The sequence below is a fragment of the Vigna angularis genome, chromosome 5 (assembly GCF_016808095.1).
Source record: "Vigna angularis cultivar LongXiaoDou No.4 chromosome 5, ASM1680809v1, whole genome shotgun sequence".
In the NCBI taxonomy this organism is placed as follows: Eukaryota; Viridiplantae; Streptophyta; class Magnoliopsida; order Fabales; family Fabaceae; genus Vigna; species Vigna angularis.
The window spans coordinates 35766748-35791712 of record NC_068974.1 but is presented as its reverse complement, the minus strand read 5'-3'; the positions used below and the strand labels follow the sequence as shown (position 1 = coordinate 35791712).

General features: G+C 34.0%; 4 protein-coding genes across 7 annotated transcripts; 2 read left to right on the top strand and 2 right to left on the bottom strand.

Moving 5' to 3' along the window:
- The first annotated feature begins 4527 nt into the window (after positions 1-4527).
- On the top strand, positions 4528-8088 carry LOC108319569 (probable protein phosphatase 2C 4). The gene is made up of 4 exons (XM_017550735.2): positions 4528-6691; positions 6782-6895; positions 7346-7610; positions 7701-8088. Exons 1-4 carry the CDS (start codon positions 5057-5059, stop codon positions 7814-7816), a joined length of 2130 nt encoding a protein of 709 aa, XP_017406224.1. The 5' UTR covers positions 4528-5056; the 3' UTR covers positions 7817-8088.
- A 3477-nt stretch (positions 8089-11565) lies between these two features.
- Positions 11566-13409, top strand: LOC108319598 (epsin-3). The gene is made up of 4 exons (XM_017550785.2): positions 11566-11931; positions 12092-12214; positions 12291-12452; positions 12569-13409. Exons 1-4 carry the CDS (start codon positions 11825-11827, stop codon positions 13167-13169), a joined length of 993 nt encoding a protein of 330 aa, XP_017406274.1. The 5' UTR covers positions 11566-11824; the 3' UTR covers positions 13170-13409.
- Positions 13410-13992: 583 nt separating this feature from the next.
- LOC108319640 (U-box domain-containing protein 33) lies at positions 13993-18813 on the bottom strand. 4 transcript variants are annotated; one of them, XM_052878581.1, is made up of 7 exons: positions 18499-18813; positions 18167-18385; positions 17715-17827; positions 16953-17427; positions 16026-16577; positions 14526-15248; positions 13993-14344 (listed from the first exon to the last, which is right to left on the bottom strand). In XM_052878581.1, the coding sequence occupies exons 2-7, from the start codon at positions 18356-18358 to the stop codon at positions 14162-14164; spliced, it is 2238 nt and encodes a 745-aa protein (XP_052734541.1). In that variant the 5' UTR covers positions 18359-18385; positions 18499-18813; the 3' UTR covers positions 13993-14161. The 4 variants fall into 4 exon arrangements, with proteins under 4 accessions (XP_052734541.1, XP_017406326.1, XP_017406328.1 ...); XM_017550837.2 differs by having other exon boundaries at positions 18167-18285; positions 18499-18812; XM_017550839.2 differs by lacking the exon at positions 18499-18813 and having other exon boundaries at positions 17715-17841; positions 18167-18291.
- A 2000-nt stretch (positions 18814-20813) lies between these two features.
- On the bottom strand, positions 20814-23516 carry LOC108319631 (actin). Its single transcript, XM_017550826.2, has 5 exons — positions 23358-23516; positions 22307-22381; positions 21801-22194; positions 21072-21685; positions 20814-20950 (listed from the first exon to the last, which is right to left on the bottom strand). Exons 2-5 carry the CDS (start codon positions 22364-22366, stop codon positions 20885-20887), a joined length of 1134 nt encoding a protein of 377 aa, XP_017406315.1. The 5' UTR covers positions 22367-22381; positions 23358-23516; the 3' UTR covers positions 20814-20884.
- Positions 23517-24965: the final 1449 nt, after the last annotated feature.

Sequence of the window (24965 nt, the reverse complement as noted above, 5' to 3'; positions counted from 1 at the left end):
TCTATAAGACAAACGGTGTTTTCTAAACTTTTAAGTAAAAATAAAAAAAATTGTCCACTATAAATAAATCTTCAAATTGAAGTTTATACTCTTGGATCCAACATTATTAGACACCTAATTTATAAGTTTTGGAGATTTTGGCCTCTAAACAAAAATCCCGAGTAGACCAATCTATGGATATGGAACGAAGGTGAGAGAATTGATTTGTAAAGGAGCAATGATAATGAAGATAATTTGACTAATGAAAAGTGGATAAAAAGTGGTTATTATATATCGAATTGTGTTCAACGCATTAATCAATTGCCTTTTAATGCTCGAGAAAAATTAAATTAAAAAAAAAATCTCTCGAGTTATGAGCAAATCGTCATTAACTATTTAAATTACTTACCAAGGATAATCATATTTTAGTGGTGTGGGGAAAGCAAATATTGACATTGCAATAAAAAAAGGAGAACAATGTAAAAAAATAATTAAGCATGAATGCATATTAGACATAATGGTTGAAGTGGAGAGCATTAGGGTGCAAACAAAATTGTTTTGGGTAGAGAACCAAAAAGGTCCACCATGTAATAAGAGACATCGCACTAACCTTAATTATGTTTTTTTTTTTCTGAAAAAAAAAGTTAGAATGACAGCAATGGTTGGAGTCTAAAATTCTATCAAGTGGAACCATTTTTAATCCCATATAATTATAATAATATTAAATGGAAGTCAAGTTTAAGGATCCAAAGCTAGATTATAATAATTATTAACATTCCTTTCACCAAGCAGCTGACTCAATGTCTTAGCCCATAGTGTTTCTTCTAGACAAGTTTTAAAAATTCCAATTGCCCATTGTTCTTCCAATTAAACATGGTTTGCATGCGCAAGTTGTGGAGTTTTTTGGGGCATATATATATAATATATGGCATTGAAATTTAATAGTGATGTATAAGGATTGTGATATCATTATGAAAATGAATACATGAAGTAGCACTTGAGCTGTTTGTGAAAATGTAAAGCTTTAAATTCTTCTGAGATTAAGTTATAAGTTTTAACTTAGTAGAGTTATAGATTTTTTTAGTTGTTGATAAAAAGACAAAAGAGAAAAAGGGTAGGTGGGTCATGCATATGGATTGTGGAGAAGGTGGCAGGGAAAGGTGTTGCCACTTGCAAATAATGAATGATTATGGCATTGAATTTCTTTCTAATGTTTTCTTATATGAATTCATCTGTTTAACAGTTGATTTCTGCAGTGTTTAGTAGTATTTAAAAGAATGTGAAACATTTTATTCCGGAGAATAGTTTGTTGCTATTGTAAGATGCGTGGGAGAATTTGGCACCCTACGTTTATAAAATATTTAGGATTGGAGTTAGGAAGCAATCACTTACCTAAAACTATTTCTCTATTTCATTTGTCTGGTAATGAGACACAGTCATTTTTGTGACTTGACAAGTGTCTCAATTTTATATGTTCCATTTACAACCAAATTGGTATATTTTAGGAAGATTACTATCGCCCAAATCAGACTTCCTTCTAGGTCGCAGCATTTATTCAAGGAACAAACTAATCTATTCTCATTCTTCCTTAAACAGTTCATGCTTTTCTATATAGAATTTCTTCATAATGTTCGAAAAAGTAAACTTGTACAGTACAAGTGTTTAATCAGTCGCATACCGTTTAATTATAATTCAGATTATTTAATGTTATAGTAAATTCTATTCATTATCACATAGATGTTCGGACACAATTCAAAATATATTAATTTTAATACTAATCAATTTAAAAATAAAGAATAAGTATATGCATATTAGATCGTAATTGATCAACGTGTTGGAAGTCCCACACCAACTAGAGATAAAATCAAATTATAATATATAAGTGAAATGCAAACCTTATCTTGTTAATACAGAAATTGACTCTAAAATTTATAAATAAAGGTCTACTATAAAAAAAAAAATTATGTTACATTATTTATTAACTATCAAACATTAAACTAACTTAGTATTAAAATATTTTCTATAAAATATCTTTCAAATTTGACCTAACATTTATACTTCTAACAACATTTAAATTTCAAACGAGACAATATAATTTAAACAGTTGACTTTACCAATATTTAAAACAAAACTAATTAACTTTATTTATATGGACTGAAAAATTTATACTTATTTTTTCACCGGCAACAACTTTGTATCATTCTAACTTTCTTTCTTTGTGAGCTTCAAAATAAACGGATTTTGATTAACATAACATGTGTTGATGTCTTAATACTTATGTTAAAAACTTGTTGAAAAGTGTTTTGAGACGTCAAAGTTTGAACTAACTTATTAGTAAATGGATGTGGAACAAATGTAGTATACGTTATTAGTTTGAAATGAATAAAATTTAAATGATGCGATGAGATGTAAAGCTCCAAAAATTAATTAACTTACTTGACTGGGTATAACACACTTTGAAGCTATACCAAGATAAACGATCTCACAAAAAGAGAGGGGAAAATTTTAAGTTAATTGATTCTTAAAATCAAATATTTTAATTTTTTATAATTTTTTTGATATAATATACGAGTTATGTCAATTCATAAACATGTATGTAAATTGTATTTAATTTTTAAAATTTTCTTACAAAAAATAATTCAAAGTTTTAGGAATTGAAATAAATTGAAAATAAAATTAAAATTTAAAAATGGAAGATAAGATTAGACGGTAATGGAGAGTGAAAACGGTACTTGACTAAAAAAATTTAAATAATTAATCAATTCAATTAATTAAAATAAATTATACAAATTAAATTAAATATGATTTTTGGTGCAATTATTTTTAATGTAATTTGTATGTATTTGTCAAATTAAAATTTTATTCATTTTAAATTTAATTTTAGAATCATAAATACAAACTGTAATTAGAACATTAAAATTTAAAAAAAAACTAACTTAAATGAATGCAAAAATTAATTTAAATTGTTTGATATTAACTTTTGTTAATTAATTCTTGGAAATTAGTTCTCAAACCACAAATGATACAAGAAGAAGTAACTCCAAAATTTGAGAACAATAGAAAAAAGTGAAAAAAAAATCTAAATCTGAAAACTAAACAAATTATTTATGTTTTTTATAATGTATAATAAAAGTGCAAGTAAATGTGCACACAGCATATATCAAAAGAAAGCAATCCCTCTGGTAATCCATTTTTTTAGAAAATATTTGTTTTGAGTTATTTTTTTCAAATGTTATTTCCAGAAATATATAACGAAATTAACATTCCCGAATATTTAAGAGAAAAATATCTGGTTACAAATTAAAATTTCTAGATTTGATTTTTACGTATATACAATTAATAATTAAATCATATTTAGTTTTTGTTATTTAAAATAATATGTTGAGTTAACGGTACAAGTAATGCATATTAGATAAGTACAGTCTGTAATTTATATTGAAAACTAAATTTTCACGCAAAAACTAGTGTTATTATTTATTAATTATAATTTTTTATTCTATTAATATAAATGTAAATCTTACATTGATAAAGAGGATAAAGTTAAATAATATTAAATATTGATTAAGTTCATAGTCCATTATCATTGAAAGAAAATCATTACAAGCTGATGACCCTCATTGCTCTTCAATATGGATGCAGGTATAAATTTCCTCTACAGTGAAGATTACACTGTGCAAAATCTAATCATAACACGCGGTTTTGAATATAATATGAAAAGAAAACTATAATCGATTTCAGACCCTTTTCTTTTTCTTTATGATCAATGTTCTGGCAGATTACAAAAGTCAAGTGCATTTTTTCTTCCAAATGACTTAATTACATTACAGAATTTAATTGTTGACGTGGAAGCACCTAAATATGTTTACATTAGGTACTTAAAAAGTCCACTCTCAGAAAAACTATGTTAATAATCCACTCTGCTATGAAATATTAAAAAAAGTGTTAAAATTGTAATGCAACATTATATATAGAATAAAGAAATAAAGTATGGGTTGAGTTGAGAGGCAAAGATGATGAAACACATTCCAAATATGAACATTGAATTGAATCTGTAATTACAAAAAAAAGTCAATGGAGTAATGGCCTACATTTAAATGAACATTAGTCAAATTACCTAAATATTCAGGCTATGCACTGATGGCAGCATTACTAATATCGAACCACCCCACCAGCACATTCAATTAAGATTACCCAACTTTTCCTTCTCGCTCTACATTACCATTTTCTCATTTCAATTACAACAAAAAGCCGAAATTGTTGACATTTCTTATTTTTATTTTTCCTTTTTTTAAATAAATAAATATATTACGAGCCCTCGGGAAACTAAAGTTGACAAATTATCAGACGGAACAATCAAAGAAAAACACGTGGATGGTCAACCTTCACGTCTTCTACACCCACGCTTGATCCAACGGCGCCGTGGCACGCTTTACGAGATCTTATGTAAAAAACAGGATTACAACATTTTTTCCTGTGTTGACTTTTCGATTCTAAACCAGAATTTATGACCCTCGTTTAAATTTCACCCTCCATTTTTTCTCAAGACACAACAAACAAACACGACAACGCTCTCGCCATCAGAATCATTCATCGCTCCCATCCGTGACCCTCCCACGCGAATCTCACCCACTTGCCTCCGCGCGTGTGCTCCACGCCCCACACGAAACGTACGCGAACATTGAACGAGATAGCAAAACCGGACATAAACGTTTGAGTTTTACTTTATCTTCAACATAGTCAACGCCCCACTCCAAAAAAATCCTCCAATTTTTAATTTCTTCTGTACATAAATTCACCAAGCAAAAAAAGCAAGAACATTTTTCTTATTTAAAAAAAACTTTATTCCAAAGTCAACGCCATCTCTCTCTAACTCTCTTCATCTCATCTCAACTTCAACTTCTCTTTCTTCTCACATCTTCTTCTTCTTCTTCTTCTCTCTCTCTCTCTCTCTCTCTCTCAAGTTCTTCATCTTCTCTACCAATCCACCATGAGCAGAGTCTTGTAGCGAGTAACAGCGAGAGAAACGTTAGAGCTTGTGTTGATTTTTTTTTTCTTTTTTGGTGGTTTTTGTGTTCCGATGGGAAACGGCATAGGGAAGTTAACGGTGTGCTTCACCGGACATAACAGTGGGGGACGTCGGAAGCAGGATATATCCATTTTAATAACGGAGCCTCTGGACGAGGGTTTGGGTCACTCTTTCTGCTACGTTAGACCCGACCCGACCGGGATATCGTCATCGAAGGTGCACTCGGAGGAAACAACGACGTTCAGAACAATCTCTGGGGCTTCGGTGAGCGCTAACACATCGACGCCGTTATCGACGGCGTTCGTGGACTTGTACTCCTACGGTTGCATAGACCGAGCGGCGGCGTTCGAGAGTTCAACGTCGTTCGCGTCGCTTCCTCTGCAACCGATTCCGCGGAACCTGGTGAACTCAGGGCCCTTCTCGGGGAACCTGGGCGGTGGTGGGTTTCCGGGCTCGGGCCCGCTAGAGAGGGGTTTCATGTCGGGCCCCATCGAGCGCGGGTTCATGTCGGGGCCCATCGATCGTGGACTTTTTTCGGGGCCGATGGAGAGGGAGGGAAACGGATCGGATCATTTCCCGAGAAGCTTCTCGCACGGAGGGATGGGTTTAGGTTTGGGATTAGGTTTGAGAGTGAGAACGAGGAAGGGTCGGTGGATTCGTGTTTTGCAGAGGGCGATTTCGAAGACTCTCTCTCGGGGGCAGAACTCGATTGTGGCTCCGATCAAAGGAGTGGTGGTAAAAGAGCCGGAGTGGATGGTGGCTGCGGCGGAGAAGCATAATGAGAATCTGAGTGTGAATTTGAGCAGTGAGGGGAGCTTGGAGGACGATGATTCTATGGAGAGTCAGAATCTTCAGTGGGCTCAGGGGAAAGCAGGGGAAGATCGTGTCCATGTTGTTGTGTCTGAGGAACACGGCTGGGTTTTCGTGGGGATCTATGATGGTTTCAATGGACCCGATGCTCCTGATTACCTTCTCTCGAATCTCTACACCGCGGTGCACAAGGAGCTGAAAGGGTTGTTGTGGGATGATGGGTCTACCCAGGAAAATTCGACACCTAAAGAGGAGGTGTTGCGGGATGTCACAGACGTTGCAGATGTAGATGCATGCTCTCACTGTGTTGAACATGAAAATAGTAACTGTAATAAGAGTACTAGTAAGAAAGGTAGGAATTCGAGGAACAGGTACAAAGGTGCTGCGAATAAGTGGGAGGAGAATCAACGGAGGTGGAAGTGTGAGTGGGATAGGGAGAGGTTAGAGCTTGATCGGAGATTAAAGGAGCAACTGAATTCAAGTCGATCAGGATGTGGTGGAGCAGCAAGTTCAATTAATCATGCGGATGTTTTGGAAGCTCTTTCTCGGGCTCTGAGGAAGACTGAGGAGTCTTACCTTGATGTTGCGGATAAGATGGTGATGGAGAATCCTGAACTTGCCTTGATGGGTTCTTGTGTTCTTGTGATGTTGATGAAGGGGGAGGATGTTTACGTGATGAATGTGGGGGATAGCCGCGCTGTGCTGGCTCAGAAGGCTGAGCCTGATTATTGGCTCGGCAAGATCAGGCAGGACTTGGAGAGGATCAATGAGGAGACGATGAATGATCTTGAATCTTGGGATGTTGATAACTCCAATTTGGTTCCAAGTCTTAGTGCGATTCAGCTTACTAAAGATCATAGTACAAGTGTTGAAGAAGTAAGTTGTTTGCCTCTGTTTGATTACCTTTTTTAGCAGGTTTTTGTTTTGCTGCATGTCTTTATTGGGAGTTTCTGGTTTCTATTTCAGGAAATCCAGAGAATTAAAAAGGAGCACCCAGATGATCCTTGTGCTGTTGTAAATGACCGTGTTAAGGGTTCTCTCAAGGTTACCCGAGCCTTTGGTGCCGGATTTCTCAAACAGGTTGGTATCTATTGTCTACTGATATATCCAAATGTATTCAATTATTCATCCTACTTTACATAAATTATGTCTTTAACATGAACGGCAAGGGAATCAACAACAATTGAAATGCCTTTCATATATTGCTATAACAAGTTATACCCTTTTCCACATTTCTTTTTGTTGCCACAGAAGTTTACTTAGATCCAATAACTAGCATGATCCTTGGAATATAAGGATTTAGAAAATTGTTATTACTGGTATTTGTTGTGATACTCAAGTTAGCCTGGCCATCATTATCGAAAAGTGCAAAATTAATCACACATTGGTAACTTAGTTCCTCTTATCAGAAATTGGAAAATTGAGCCATGAATTATGAGTGCATCTTTAGAAAACTGAGCATAATTTTGTATGCTCTAAATGGACACTATTCTGCATTTTCTTATTTTTGGTGGTAATCCTTTTTGGCAGCCCAAGTGGAACAACGCACTTCTGGAGATGTTTAGAATAGACTACGTGGGAAACTCTCCTTACATCAACTGCCTACCATATCTAAAGCACCACAGATTAGGTCCAAAGGACAAATTTTTGATTCTATGCTCCGATGGGCTCTATCAGTACTTGTCAAACGAAGAAGCAGTGGCTGAAGTTGAGCATTTCATCACATTGCAACCTGAGGGAGACCCAGCTCAGCATTTGGTCGAAGAAGTGTTATTTCGTGCTGCAAAGAAAGCTGGTACTGATAACAACAACAACCCACAATTTCACTTAAAAGATCTCACAATTGAATCCTACAAACTGATGTTTTTGGCATGTTTATTTTCAGGGTTGGTCTTTCACGAGTTGCTCGAAATTCCACAGGGTGATAGGCGCCGTTACCATGATGATGTTTCCATCATTGTTATTTCTTTGGAAGGAAGAATATGGAGATCCTGTGTATAAATAAGTATACTGAAAACCATATATATTATCATATACCAAAAAAATGGAAAGGGAGAGGTATGATATATATATATATATATATAGTGCCGAAGGGTGAGGCATCCTTTTTGCTGTTTTCCCCCTCCCTACTCACCTTTTTGTAAAACAGCAACTAATCTCTGATAAGAGTACTTAGTTGTGCAATTAAGTGGGTGGTGAGGACTGTAAAGTTGTAAAAGCTGGATGATTTTGTTGATTATAACTCACATAAAATTGTAATTTTTGTAATAAAAGTCATTCGTTAACAATCTTTTGGTCGTGCAGAAAGCACTAGCCCCCATTGTCACTTTCTGCAACTCTGGTTGGCAAATGGCAGGGCTAGTCATCTGTGCATCAGCATCTTTTTCCATTCAAAATATAAAAAAATTCAACATATTCCAAGCATGGCCCAAGGTTCATGCAGGTTTTGTTTCCCTTTTCAATTTGATGTGGAACAAGCACTATTTGCAATAAGGCATTCTTTATTGGTGTTGCGATATTCCTTCAGCCAAATGGTCTTTTCTTTTTTTCACTCTCTTACGTGTGTCCAATTTAAACCAGATGATGCTTTTGTTCTCTTGCTGCCCATTTCTGTTAAAAGTGAAACATGTGCGATTTCGTATTAGGCACGCTGTTTATCACAATCAACTTTGAATTTTAGAATTTGACCTCAATTCCTTTTTCCACCATTTAAGGGTTCAGTCGTTGACGACACTTACAAATTTGCACACGAAAGGGTTCAATGAACAATGAATAGAAAGTAAGCAATCTCCACCAAAATAAGCATTAGTCCATTTTCTTCACTTCTCACCGTACGCAAGTCTATTCAAAAACTATCTTTGACCAACTTAAGCCATTAATAAAAGGTTGAATGCTATGTTTCTAAGGCCATTATTAAACTTTTGACAGTATATCCAATTCTTATACAAAAACAAACGTACTTCTTTCATTTAAAACCTCTTTACTTTTAATGTTTATTTTTCAAATAAAATAAAGTTAGACTGGTATGAAACGAAAGTGTGAAACATGGAGATGCCATGTTCATGAAAAATAAACATTTTTCCATACTTTAATAATTCATTACATTATTTTAAAAACATTACTTCAATTTTAAAATATCAATGCAATACACTAATTTCAATAGTTAATTTATGAGCTGGGACAAAAATTGAATTGCGGGTTGCATGTTGTCCCTACTCAAACGACAATACAAGTGATGATCAAACTTTTGTAATTGTGTCGTGTGGTTTGGGAATTTAAGGCCATGTCAATTGGAGATGGTCCACGGGGTAAATATTTTGTAATTTAAAAATTAAATTACCTTGTAAATTATCATTAAAACATGAACAAGAAAAATACAATAATCATCTTAGATTGTTTACATAATTTCCTTTTTGTGAGAGTACTAGTAAACTTTAACCGTGTTTCATTCCATTAAATATAAGTATTATCTATTTATATTTTTAACTAAAATATATGTAAATTAAAAAAATCATAAATAAGTATGAATGGTCATTAGTATCTTAGAAAAGGTAAAATTCGTTGAAGTGTCTTGCATTCATTAAACATTTTAATAAAAGTCATATATATGGATTAAAATTAATATTAAAAACTGAAAGAATTATATCTAACCTAATTTATTATGACACAAATAGTTTTTTTTTGGATATTCAACATACGAAGAATATTTTAAAATATATTTTTTTTCAAGGGTAAAAAAAAATGTAAACTTGGTAAAAAAAAATGTAAACTTACCTTTAATTTTGTTAATTTTTTCATTTTTTTCCTACTCATTTATTGACTTTTGAAATAATTGATTCACAATTAAGATGGATAATCCTTGTAAAGACACGTAGGTGTGCTATTTCTACTCCTAGTTATACTACCGAAACAGGAAATTAATTAAAATTGTAGTAACTGGTAGCTACCATTTAAGAGAGAATTAAATACGCACCAAATGAATACTATCTGTCACTTTATAAGTCTCATTAAATTCCATGTCACTGTTTCATATGCATTCATTTTGATGGAGAAGAAAACCATCCATCTGCATTAAATCCAATTTTTCCATTCTCCCTCCTCACCATAACTCATCATATTAATTCAATAAATAATTTCATTTTCCCTTTCTTTCTTATCATATATATTTATTTCATATTTAGATAACAAAAAAGTATATAAACTTTCACCAGATATTATTGTCCAGCCCAAATTATGTAGTTTGGGCTCATGTTTGAATCAAGGTTGTTTAATCCCCAACAACGATTTTATCTTATACTTCCAATTTTTTTTTTAATTTCAAACTGTTCTTGTAATTCAAAAAGGTCTATACCCATTTGTTTGTGCTTCATTATATATCAAAATTTGATAAAATATTTTTTTTATTGAATTTCAAAATTCGATAAAATATTTTTCATTTTTTTATCAGATTTTAAAATTTAATAAAGAAAATTATAAGATTATTTTCAGAAGTACAGATGAAATCATTAGAGGTGCAGATGAAACAACCTTAGATCAATAAACACTTTAGGTTTCTACCTGCAATATAACTGTTCAATAGTTTTTTTAAAATATAAATTTTATATTTAATTTAATATATATTTCTAACATTTTTCATTTATATGTATGATTAATAACTGATTTTATTTTTCTTTCACACTATGTATTAATATGCTCATTAACCACCCACTCAAATCTTTTCTATGTTGTACTTGGTTACATTCAGTAAAAAAACATCTGTCCTTCCGGAGTTAACTAAAATGTTTTGCCACTCTTAATAAGGATTTATTTTTTCAAAAAGTCAATTATTATGCAATTATTAAAAACAAAGTCAATTTACGTAATTATTATTTTTCAAAATAGACGTAACGTTAAATAACAAAAACATAAGACGAACGCAATATAATAACCCATTGTATATAACGCAATTACGTCAGGCTCTACCAATTGGTACTCAGTGCAAAGTGCTGATTATGTTTTCGTTGTTTCACAAGAAATTTCTCTATTTTGTTCCAAAACTAAGAATAATTTGGTAATGCTGGTCAATTCAAGAACTTAGAAATTTGGTAGAAGACGGTCTTTGGGGCTATAAAGTTAAGAGGAACGTATCATTCGAGGCCGCCACCACTGAGAAATCATTGTTCAATCAATTTGGGCGAAATTTCCAATGCCCTAATGGATCCTCACAATAAACTATATCTCATTGACTGTGACCTCTCAACACTGTAATCGCCATGTCCAAAAAACTCAAAATCTCATGAAGCATGGTTCTTTGGACATATCCTGGGTTCAACCCCTTTACCATATAAAGTACGGTACTGTGTTTTTCATGGCTTAAGCTCGTAACGTATTGACAAAGATGACCAAAATGACATAAATAGCACATGTTATGATTATAAAATATGAAAACGAACATGGTATTGTGGTCCATAATGTCATGATTTTGACATTAATGTTTGGCTAACCTGCACCCACGTACCCTTCTGGAAGGACGGAAAAGCTTTAAACTTTGACTTATTCATAATAATCAAATTCAAAATTCAAATACAACTACCCCTCCAATCCCCAAGATGTTGACTTATTCTCACGTACGCGTTTGTAATTTCAAATACTGGAAAAAGAAAATCAAAAACTAGAGTAATTGCAACTTGACAAAGCGTAATGTGCAAAAATTAATTAAATTTCTGTATGCGAAGTCCAAGCACAAAAGTCACTCTTACTTTGTTTTCATAAATCACTGTACGGTTTAAATTGATTATTTTTTTGGTCGAGGTATCAGCATTGCCGCAGTTTCACGTCATTTGATAATTAATAATGTTGATTTTGGTGTATGGTTGGATAATTTGTAACTTGTAACTTCAGCTTGTTTTACTTGTCCTAACTCAAACCAAAACCACTTTCTCTTTTCACTTTTTTTTCACTCCGTGCCACCCCAAACGGAATAAGTTTAGATATGTCCAGGATCGTCGAACAAAACTAGCACCAGCAAAAATGAGCACGCCCTTGTTCCATGAATTCAAAAAGCAAGCTTCTTTCTTCCTAAAGGAGAAAATCAAAACTGCTAGATTAGCTCTGACAGATGTCACCCCTGCAGAACTGTAAGTCTAATTCTTTTATGGCATCATCAGTGAGATTTTGATTTGTCATTTTGATCAATGATCACCCTTTGATTTGTTTCATAGCAAGACTAGTTCTAGGATTTCTAATTCAACCTCTTTTTTTCTTTTTCTTTTTGTGGATGTGTTTTACCATTTGCAGGATGACAGAAGAGACAACTGGTGGAAATCCATGGGCTCCAGATTCCAGAACTCTCAGATCAATTTCAAAGGCTGCTTTTGAGTTAGATGATTATTGGAGGATTGTGGAGATTCTGCATAGAAGGTTTGCCTTAGCATGTTTCCTACCTTGGTGTCAATTAACCCATCATGGATGAATGACTGTTACAAATCTAAAACAGGTTCCTGAAATTCGAAAAGAAGAATTGGAGGATCTCTTACAATTCCCTGATCGTGCTTGAGCACCTGTTGACTCAAGGACCAGAGAGTGTTGCTGAGGAATTTAAGAGTGACAAAAATGTCATCAGCCAGATGAAAAGTTTTCAGTATATTGATGACACTGGGTAAGTGGATGTGTTCTTATTTTTGCATCTCTTGCCGAAAAACATGTGCTTGTTAATTTTCCTTCTCTTGACATTGGTCCTGCGAGACAAAATGAGTTCATTTTGAGTGTCTGCAGGTTTAATTGGGGCCTAACTGTCAGAAAGAAATCGGAGAGAATAGTGAATCTGCTGGAAGAAGTAACTCTTCTAAAGGAAGAGAGAAAACAAGCTAGAAGGTTATCTAGAGGAATTGAAGGTTTTGGAAGTTTTCCCCATCGGTCAACTCCAGCACAAAGTATTCTACGTGAGAAATCAATGCCAACCACACTCGAGAGATATGACTCAGACTTGAACAACCATGAAGATCAGGAAAACAAGTCCTCTTGTTCAAACAATGGTGTGGATGTGGACACAGTAGCTGTGAAATCTCCTGGCCATCAAGGTGGAACTTTCAAGTCCTTGGATGGTGTGGAAGACAAGGGATACCAGGATGATCTAGGCAACAGTCAAATGCTTCAGAAATCTGAAACAGATGCTAAAGAAAACAAGGAGCCTAGCAAGGAAGAGTTCCATCTATGGAACATGAAAGGTGAGTCCAAACCCCTTTTGGATTGTGGTGAAGAGGATTCCAGGATTGGAATCATCAGAACCGAAGATGATCACCCCTTTAATTCAACTGAATTGCATGGCACTGCCTCACTGCTTTCTGCCAGAGACGGAATACTACAAGGGTGTTGAAGCAATTTGAAAATTTAAATGAAGCCAACAAGTCCAAGTTGTCTGCAAATTGCATTTTGCATTCCTGAATATATAGGTAACCATTGTGTTACTGCCAGAATATTTCCTCATTATCACCGGTTTGTTTCAGAACAAAGATGACAGTTTTTTCCATTTTGTAATGTATTTCTCCATATTTTGAATCTCTTCAGATAATTTTTCATAAAGTAGAAAAAAATATGATGAGTTAAGTGGTTTCAACCTTCACTGAAACTATATCGTTTCACTCCTTCAAATTTCGATTAATTTTAACTTAGAAAAGAAACTAAATTTATCGTTCTTATATTTTTCTTCTATAAATACGCATGGGAGACCATAATCTGTGAAGACTTTCAACCTTACTTTAACATAATCACATAACCTCTATAAGGCGCTCAAAGAACTGTCTTCAAGTTGGGGCACAGACAGCCATTCATTAACTAGGCAAAATGGCATCTTGTTTATTACGTATATATTAATGGTTTGATTAAGTTCAAGATAGAATAAAGCAATTTCATAAGATTTTACTGTATCAGTAAATCATGCACTACAAAATTCAAGAATATCAATCTTTTTCAGTCCATCACTATAAGTCTACCAAAAGCATGATTGAATGGACTAATCTATAATGATCAGAGAAGAATTAGGTTAGTGGCCAGTAGTGTCATGGTAAAGTCATCCACCAGACACAAATTTTAAAAGATTAATTAATATCTCTAATCCTATAAATGGAGATAATTAGTATCTTTACTAAAAATGTTAATCATCCTGTTAAGTTAACGACGACCAAGCTAGTTGGCCCATTAGACCTAATCCGCTTTGTCATTTCACATCATTGGAACCTGCCTTATATCATCGAACCCTTAAAGGATGATTGATTTGAATTAGAAAGCAATAAAGAAAGGCAATACAATGATGCAAAAAATAGATATGTAGATATTTACAACATTGATAAATGAATTAATGATGTAACTTCAAGATTTGCAAAGCCAGCCTTGAATAGCAAGTCGAAGCGCATGATTGGGAGTGAGATGGAGGTAACTCAACTTTAAATTAGTCATAGGTGAAGTTTCGTGCCCATTATCCAGCCATTCACTTATGGCCTTCCTTTCATAAGTAAATCCGTCTGCTGCAACTTGAGGATCATTCATTATTTCCTGAAGAATGCACCAAATAAACACGACCCACATGAATACTACAACTGTGAACATCTTGCAAATTTTCTCTTCAACTCATTGCATTAATGTTATCGCCAATACTATGTATTTCATTTGAGCCATTGCATTAATATTACTACTAAATCTAGTTCTATAAAAAACAAAAGGAACAGTTAGTTACCTGAGAGATTGGACACAGGAAAAAAGATGGCACTGGTCGCTCTTCTGAAACATACAACTGCTTCAACTCCCTCACTAGAGAAGGTGTTAATTCTGGTCGGTCTCTGCTGTTCAGTTGGCAGCATTGCAATCCCAGTTCAGCCAATTGTGTTGCCACGGTGGAATTCCATTCTCCAGCTGAAGAATCCAAAATTGAAGACAATTTTCCACATGAAACTGCTCTGCGTACTTCACCAGCTAATCCAACTGGAGTCCTACTAGTGAGAAGTTGCAAAATGATGAGTCCAAAAGAGTATACGTCAGACTTAGGTGTTAGTACTCCAGTTCTCTGAAGCTCGGGATCTGTATATGAAAAAAGACCCTTTGGCTCGGTGCTCAAGTGAAAACTAGGAAGAGAAAGTGACTCCTCTTTCACTAGCCTGCTGAACCCAAATTCACATATCTTGCAACCAAGTGCAGTGTCAAGAAGGATAGTTTCAAGTGTCAGACCACCGTGGACAATAGTTTCAGGTCTGGAAGAATGTAGGAAGCAGAGAGCTCTAGCAATTTCAAAAACCCATCGTGCTCTGATACTCCATGTCAAAGGGAGAAGACTTCCCTTTCGGAATAGGTAATCTTGAAGAGTTCCATTGGGATAGAACTCATACACAAATGACCAGGCTTCAGGGCATACACCAAGCAAAGTAACTAGATTAGGGTGTTGGAGACTACCAAGAATTCGAACCTGGTCACACAAGCATAAACATTGGTTGGATCAAACAAGTATGCTATATGCATACGTTAGACAGTCAAACCAAGAAAGAAATAGATGCTGTATGTGTTTTTTTTCTTTTTATCAACTCAATATCTATGCTAGGGGGAAAAAAAAGATTAGGATAACTTATGATGACAGAAATTCATTTTCCACAGTTCATAGAATTCATGTATTTTGTAACTAAAACCAGTTACGAAAAATGAGGACACTTCAACTCATTATAATGAAGAACAATAGTATATCGACGGTTTTGTTGGATGGATTTTAAATTAATATATGACACTTTCTCAGCTAAAATTAAAGGAAAAGAAAAAGCCTAAGACAGTCAAGGTCTTGTCCCATTTATTAATGCGTTCTTGCAGTTTGGAAAAAAAGTTACTTGAAGAATTCCTTGATGCTTTGGAAGTGTTTAAAGTCGTCTTATATTTCTGTTATTGTTGCATGTTTGGAATATCAACTGGTTTTACTTGGATGTCAAGGGCCTATCACGTCCTTCCTCTACCCGGGCTCGGGACATGATATGCTACCATACATGGAGTTCATCTTCAGATCAACATTACAAAATGATATTATAGACCTAATTAAATTACCATTTTAAAGGATTATGAGTAGATGAATTGTGGTTGTTGCAGCTGTGAAACCAATTGAAAATACAAAAGCCTCTAAATTATGTTTTCACCACTGATCCTCTCTAAAGAACTTAAGATAATTATCTCAAAGCAGAAAGGCTGTTATGGGAAAACTGACCTCTTGCTGAAACTCTATTGATCCTTGCATGTTGTGTGAATGGAGCTTCCTTATAGCAACTGTTCTACCCAACATTTCTCCCTTGTAAATAGAACCATATCCACCCTCCATAGCTTTGAAGCTCTCAGAAAAGTTGCACGTAGCGTTTTGAAGATCTGATAATGGAAATTCTGCCAGCTCTGGAAATTCTTCAGAAAACCCAATGATCCCATCGCAGTGATCTGCTCCAACATGTCCACAACTTTTCCACCGTTCAAGCCAATGTAGAGCCTCCATTTTCTGTCGCCTGATTTCCTGCTTTTCATGCTGCAGGCTTGAGAAGGACGCTTGAATTAGTGATAGTTCATTTGCAGCTTCATCACACTTACTGTTGATTTCATGTGCACAATTTCCTAGCAAGGAAATACTTCCTGTTGTCCTTTCCAGTTCACTAGCAATTTTTTCTTTCTCCTCCAAAAACATCCGTTGCTCCTTTATTGTAGCTCTCACTGCATCCTCAACCTCTTTTCTGAGCTTTACTTCATGTGCATGGGCAGATTCAAATAAGTTCACCTGATGAAAGATTAATAACTCGTGTTGGAACAGAAGCCCTGAGAAATATCAGAAAAAAACTATATACTGAATATCACCACAAGGGCATTGCGTTGTGTCCATGAAATATCTCAACAATAAATTTGGCCACTTTAATGAATTTGGGGAAACCAGTTCTTGCTACTACTTACTGGTCTGTTCTACAATTTTTACTAAACATTTATGTATCAGAAAATTTATTTACAGAATCCTAGTATCTTTTAGATGGCTTTTCTCTTGATTCTTCATGCGTTAATTCTTTACCAATGTTTCTTAATTATGTAAGAAAGTATAATTGAACCCTCATGGCAAACAATAATTTGTCTGGCAGCATTCCTTATGTTAGGTCATGCTTACCTTACTAATGGCCTCAATGGCTTTGAATTCCAACCTTCTGCACTTCAACAGCTCCACATCTGTTGCAGCATTAGCTTCTGCTTTGGCTTCAATAAGTTGACTATCTATTGTTTCTTCCTCAAACTCTGAATGTTGGGGAGAACAATGACTACTACAACTGGATGATTTGGATGAAAAAGTGGCTTCTGCTTCAATGATTACATTCGGAACTGTACTTCTTGTAGCCCTTGCAGAATTTGATTGAAGACATTCTGAATGGAGCAATTCAGTTGTACCATATTGAAGAGATCTACAACTCAAACTCTCTGCCGTTGTAGTCTCAGGTTGAGCATGGGAAGATACAAAACAATGAGTTTCAGAAGCTTCTCTTGTCCAAATGTGTTTACCTTTATAGACAAACCATATTTCACAGAATGGAGGAGCATTTTTCGCAGCAAAGTTTGCTGTACTAGAATTCCTTTTGATTTTCATGCAACTGCATTTTACCATTATTTTGGTAAAAAGGAAAGATTATTAACACCTTTTATGACAGAAAAGGCAAGAAAGTAACAGGAGTATATTTTATGGTTCAAGTTATAAGAGCAGAGGAAGTCATAGATATGTCAGTCTCAGTCTACATAAAAGATAAACATCGAGATGAGAGAATAACATCAATATTTCTGAACTAGAAGGGATCAAAGAAGTGAATAAGCTGTTTAATGCATGCCAGACAATCATTCCCTCTGTCTGACTGAATTTGTTGGTGATCAATGCATCACTTACTTTTCTGGGGTTATTGCTCCAATAACAAGCTTCCTGATATTATGCACAGTAACCAAATCCACAATCCCTGTCTGAACTTGATCAGCTTCACCAATGACACTACTTACCTTAACCTGAAAACAAATTACTTTAACAAAGACCATTAATATTTGAGGTCTTCCCACAACTTGCATTACAGATAGTACATAATCAGATAATTTTAACAAAAGCAAATTTCAGTTATAGGTACTCATATTCTGAAGGGAGAAAACATGATAACTAGCTTAGAGCTTTACCAGTATACATTTCCAAAGGCCATAAAACAAAATAAACAATAAGCAACTTCTTCCATCATGAATGAAATCAACAAAAAATTAACCATGGTGAAGATTAACAGGCAGAAATCAACATTAAAATTATATAACCTACAATCTCCTATTTGTTGTGAAATACGCAAAGAGATGCCTGCATACCTTAGCTGCACGGCAAAGGCTCGAGTACTTCTCTAGAAGCCTCTTGGTCTCTTCTCTTTCCTCTATTCTATAAGCAGACACGACTTCAGGACTAGCTTGGGATGCTGGAAATTTTCCTACTGCGCAAGATTTCAACTTTACGCGAATCAAATCATGGGATATGACGAAAATTTCCCAATAAATAACCGACATACCATAATTCAATCACCAACCTCGAGCCTACCAAAGTGCCCAAATAGAAAAGGGGCTAAATTGACAGCAAAACTTAAAGGAGAAAGATATCCAAATTCAAAAGAAGTGTACAAACATGAATATCAAAGAGCAAGACTTACACAGTGTAGGGATCATAGTAGAAGGTTGGTAAACATGAAGTAAGCATATCTGTGCTTTGCTGAAATGGGTGAAACACCATCGAATCAAAGTGGTGCCTTTCTTAAGGGACTTCCCAACTGCCACGTGGACCTTCTGATCACATTCATACTCATCCATGGCCATGAGGTGGCGTCTCAGAAGGCATGGAGAAGAAGATGTGAAGGTCGAGGAAGGTCCATAGTTTAAGAAAAAGTGAGAGTAAGAGAAAATTGAAGGGTGAGTTTGATGGATATTTATTTGTTTTTTTTATCAGTCATCATTTTCCCTTGAAACTCAAAAGAAGAAGCTTGACTTTTGCACTGACTTGATGATGCCGCGTGCATGTCGTCACTTCTGTCATGAATGTGTGGCGTGTGTGCACGCTTTTGCTTGTGTTGTGTGGTCTCAAGGAAACAAAAACTAGGTAGCTTTCTGGTAGATAATCTTTTTAAGACTTGTGAGAAAAGTTGAGTTCATTTCTATAAAAGCTGTTGTGTGATAAAATTATGATTGGATGATAAATAAATAAAATAGTTAGTCAAGAAAGGTTTTGGTAATAGATAGAAGAAAATAAAATAAAAAAATGATTTTTTTAGATGTCAATTTATAATGGCGAAGAATAGAAGAATCTTTAGCTTTATAAGTAGGAATAAAATTTGTGTAACAATCTAGTGTCTAGCTATAATTTCCTTAGAAATGTTAATTGTAAACTGATCTGTTCTAACAATGTATTTTACACAGCATTTTACGTAGTTTTAATTTCCTTATTTTACACAACATTTTAGGGAGCTGGTTCTTTTTATACCATTGAAAAACATTATAAGCAATTTGAATGAGTGGTTATCATTTTCTTACTTATTAGAGAATTGTGTATATTTAAGATTGATTTCTATCCAATAAAATCTACTTATAAGTAGGTATTCATATTTATATAAACTTATTTTATTTATTTTAGATTACACTTGTTTTATTTTAAATCATATTATTTTCTGTTAAGTTTTATATTAACAAAAACAGTATGTTTTAATCGTTTAACCATTCGTCGACAGAATCTAAAGGATTATGATTTTTCAGATTTTTGGAAAATGAAAACATTGTATTTTTTACTTAATATTTTATAAGCTAATATATTTTATCATACAAAATGGCAACATGAATGTTTTAGAAGGAAAGCCTCCTCTCTTCTCTTGACTTGAGTCTTGATTAAGAAACATACGTTTACTCATACCTTACCTAGCAGAAATTAGTCATTTTGAAAATCCCTCAAACCACTTATTTAGATTTAATGGGAGACAATTACTTTTTTCTCCCTTCACTATACAGACACATGTAAGTATATATTTTTTACAAAATATATATAATTTATTTATAGTTTCAAGAAATATTAACTATGTAAATAAAACAAAGTTTATTTTTTTTAATATTAATTTATATGATAATATATATATATATATATATATATATATATCATATTTTTTATTTAACATTATCTCATATGCATTTATTTACATGATTATTGTGACAAAAAAATACAAACTATATTATTTATTAAAATATTAATTTAAGTAATTATTATTTAAATATTTTGAAGATATTAATTACAATTTAAAATCTTATTTAAATTCTTTATAAAATTAAAAATGGTTATATAAATAAAATATAAATTTCTTTAATTTAGTTAAAATTTCATTAATTATAATCGTTTTCATAACTTAAGAAAACATTGAATTAAAAGTCAACTTTGAGAAAATTAAATGCAATTTTAATAAAAGAAAAAGTTCCATTCAAACATAATTTATTGTATTAAACATTTGATTTGGTTTGGTATTGACTTATTTGCAGAGTATCAGTCTTATTTTAGCATATCGTGTTTTTTTTGTTATGGGTCCAGTGCACGAGGCCTAATGATTTTTTTTTTCAGATTATAAATGACTCGCCTTTTAAATTAAACAATTTTAGTTTCACAAATAATATTCTTTTACTTAAAATTATTTTTTTTACTAAATTATTTATATATTAAATTGTTTTAAATTTCTTATTAAAAAGCGGACCAATATAATAAATTGCCTAAAATAAAATAAAAAATATTTCATCGTCGAATTCAACGTGGCGGATAAATTTTAATGATAAAAACTGTATTAAAAAGGGTATATTGTGGTGAGCTGTAGCCATATTAGTAATATTTAGTTTGTTAGCCCATTATGATAATTAAGATATGAAAGGACTGGTGATATCGAGGGACCTTATTCCTTATTATCTAGATGAAGTATAAGCGGAAAGTCGTGCAAAAAAGATCTGATCAAAGAATTTTACTCCGTCATCAACTCAGTAACTGATTTAACAACCCAAAATTTTGATAATATAAAACTAGAAGCATTTCCTGTGTACAATTGATGGACCAGCTTCATCGTACTCAGCCTTTGCAATCCACATCTGCATTTCAAACATGATGTCCTTATATTAGTATCCCAACATTGTGCAATTTGCAGTATATTACTCACAGGAATATTTGATTTCAATTAAAATAACTCGTAGTCTTTAAATAATTCTTTACCTGTTGGAAAGTGCTGAGAGAAGCCAAGATAGAGCCACCAATCCAGACACTGTACTTTCTCTCAGGTGGAGCAACGACCTTAATCTTCATGCTACTAGGGGCCAAAGCTGAGATTTCCTTGCTCATTCTGTCAGCAATACCAGGGAACATGGTAGAACCACCACTGAGAACGATGTTGCCATACAAGTCCTTCCTAATGTCAACATCACACTTCATGATTGAATTGTAAGTCGTCTCATGAATGCCAGCAGCTTCCATTCCGATCATGGATGGCTGGAAGAGAACTTCAGGGCACCGGAAACGCTCAGCGCCAATGGTGATAATCTGTCCATCAGGTAACTCATAGCTCTTCTCAACAGAGGAGCTAGTTTTTGATGTTTCAAGCTCTTGCTCATAATCAAGGGCAATATAAGCCAGCTTTTCCTTTACATCCCTTACAATTTCTCGCTCAGCTGTGGTAGTGAATGAATAGCCACGTTCTGTAAGGATCTTCATCAAGGCATCAGTGAGATCGCGTCCTGCCAAGTCAAGACGGAGGATGGCATGAGGAAGAGCGTAGCCCTCATAAATGGGGACAGTATGGCTGACACCATCTCCAGAGTCTAGAACGATACCTACACAAATTAATAAAAAGGGCCTCCTTAGAGCATTGGAGATGATTGACCAGCTTAACAATTTTACGAAATACCTAACATGGAACAGAATATTTTTCTTGAAGACACGACTAACCAGTTGTACGGCCACTGGCATACAAGGACAGAACAGCCTGGATGGCAACATACATGGCAGGGGTATTGAAGGTCTCAAACATAATTTGGGTCATTTTTTCACGGTTAGCTTTTGGGTTGAGAGGTGCTTCGGTGAGCAGGACTGGGTGCTCCTCGGGAGCAACACGGAGTTCATTGTAGAAGGTGTGATGCCAGATCTTCTCCATGTCATCCCAGTTATTCACAATACCGTGCTCAATGGGATATTTCAGGGTTAATATACCTCTCTTGGACTGAGCTTCATCCCCAACATATGCATCTTTTTGGCCCATGCCAACCATCACTCCAGTGTGACGGGGACGACCAACGATGCTGGGAAACACAGCCCTTGGAGCATCATCCCCCGCAAATCCAGCCTAAAACATTGGAATACATTAGACTCGCAGTAAATGAAATGAAAGTGAAAGGTACTATTAATTACTTCAGGAAACAAAAAGTATTGGAAATATAACCATCGAGGAATCTTACTTTGACCATTCCTGTTCCATTATCGCAGACGAGTGGCTGAATATCCTCACCATCTGCCATTTTCTATCTTAAGATCTGAGAAAATAAAGATAAAGAAAGTCGCTCAGCACGTTGAGAACAAAGACATTTCACATACAGAATCTAAACAATTGTAGCACATGCAATATCGTGAATTTATGATATAACCTAAAGAAGCCTAAATCACGGGAATCATTCTCTTGTTTGATAATTTGTATATCTAAATCTCCCAAGAATCTAGATACACCTTACATAATAGAACAGGAATTTATGTCTGAGATTATTTTTTTAAAAAGAAACTAATTCCATTTTTATTTTTTCCTTAAAATGTTTAATGAGAAGTTTCCTTAAAAAATAGACCTGATACATTTCAAAACTTTTCTCACATTCAATTTAATTAGAGTTCAAAGGTATAGCAAAAAGTTGAGAACCATTACAATATTTATAATCCATTTTTAATGCAAATAATATATAAACTATTCACACTAAAATATACACGTTCGCTGCGAATCACAATATTAAATTCCATATATATATTATTTAATTTTATCCAAAGAAGAGAACATAATACTTGAATCTTCATATTAGATTCAAGATTTTTAAAAACAACTTGCCAGCATGCATAACAATGCAGCCGCGGCAGCAACATCAGCTATATTTGTCTGCAATGTCGGCGGATTACATGAAACCGCAACTTCAGCAGCTAATTTTTCGATCTGATTTTAACGAGACTTGTCTAAACACAATCAGACAGCCATTTTTGACACTTGCAGATTGCAATATTATCAAACAGGTTATATTACGCGGCATATAACCATAAACAATTCAACAAATCCCACCGATTCCATAATCCGAACACAGATTTCATAGAATCGTTATAGAAAAACTCGTGACAATGAGAACATACGAATCAGAATTCCACCATAACTAGCATCAGAAGCTGTTAACAAGGCATAAAAGCATAATGCGAGATAACGAAGATGATTAAATGGAAACGGCGAATGCAAGAAGAGAGAAAAGAAGAGAGTGTGACCTGAAGAAGGAGATGGAGATGGCGTTTGGAAGAAAGGTTTCTCCGATCTCAGCGACCCGCTCTTTAGGTTCAAAACTGAATTGTGAACGGATGTAACATCTTTCGAGCATTCGCGCTTTTAAAGCCCGGATTTCACCTCCCACACCACAAACCCGTAACGCATCACCACCGTTCCTTCCCTTTCCTCAACTAAATTACCACACGACACGTGTCCCCTTCGGTGTCTAGCTCAGCGGATAAAGCTTGTTTGTTTTATTGCCTCTTTGCCAAATCAAATGAGCGGTGACACTTCAAATATGGCCCATTTCCTCTGCTTTTATTGGCATTCCCCAAACTTGGCTTTAACTTCCATTCTTCACGGTCACACACTTTTTTTATGGGCATAAATTTTCGTTTTTGAATTTCAATTAAATGCTCCTTGCCAGTCAAAACTATTTTAGTACCGAAAAATTAGAAAAGGAAAATTGTGTTTAATATTCAACATCACATTTTTGTGTGTGTGGGTATCACACAATAACCATATCTGTGGAGAAGATGAAGAAAAAGAAAGATAACACTGTATCCATCTCATTTGTTCAATCTTTGAAGTTTTGACAAACAAAATAAGAAATGTAATCAACGTTTTGGATTTTATAAAAGAAATATTATGTAATTTTCTAATAGATTTTTTTACCTAGTTCTTAGTTTCATTTTGCTTTCAGCCTTTTGTTTTTTGCATATGCTTTTTTTTTTTTACTGATTTTCAATTTTATTTACAGTTACACGGTCTAATTAAAGTTTAAATTTTATTTTAGCTGCACTTCCTTTTTGTTTTTCTTACTTAACCATAAATAAGAAAATATGTAATAAATAATTAATATTTTACTGATATTTTTCATTGACGATTAAAATACAACCACTTTTCGCTAAAACCGCGAGTAAAATGAGATGCATGGAGTTCCTACCATTGCATTTTTTAATTCATTACTTTCTCGCATATTTAATTGAAGTGACTTAACTATTTTTTTTTTCTTAAATGAATAACGAAATTAGACCACGTGTTAACGAAATTGTGCAAGTAACATGAGCAAAAACGTATTTGGATAGTTTTGTTTTGTTTTCTATTACATAGAGAATATTGAAGAAAAAAGTTTGATGGACAGACTAGTCTTTAACTGCGAAATAAAAATAAAAAATAAAAAAAATTAAACAAGGTAAAAAAACTACGTCCTCTTAATATGATGATAGCTTTCAACCACTCCAACAAAACAATTATTTATAACTTTGGATGCTATTAACTATATATAAATTATATACAACTCACTTTTTGGAAACTAAAAAAATTATAGCATGGGATTTTACTCATACGTTCGTTAATATGGGTACTTTTATAATATGAAAAAGTACTTTTCAGAAATTAAAAAAAAAAGATTTAATGAATTACAATTTTTTCTTAACATTTATTAAGAAGTTTACTACCAAAATCTAATACCACTGTATATAACAAGCACCTGAAAAATGAATCAAGCCCAAACTTTTTCGGCCCAATTCCCAACTCGTATAATAATTCTATTTTTTGGGTTTGGTCTTAGGAACCAAGCCCAGCCTGGTTTCTTTCTTTCTTTAATC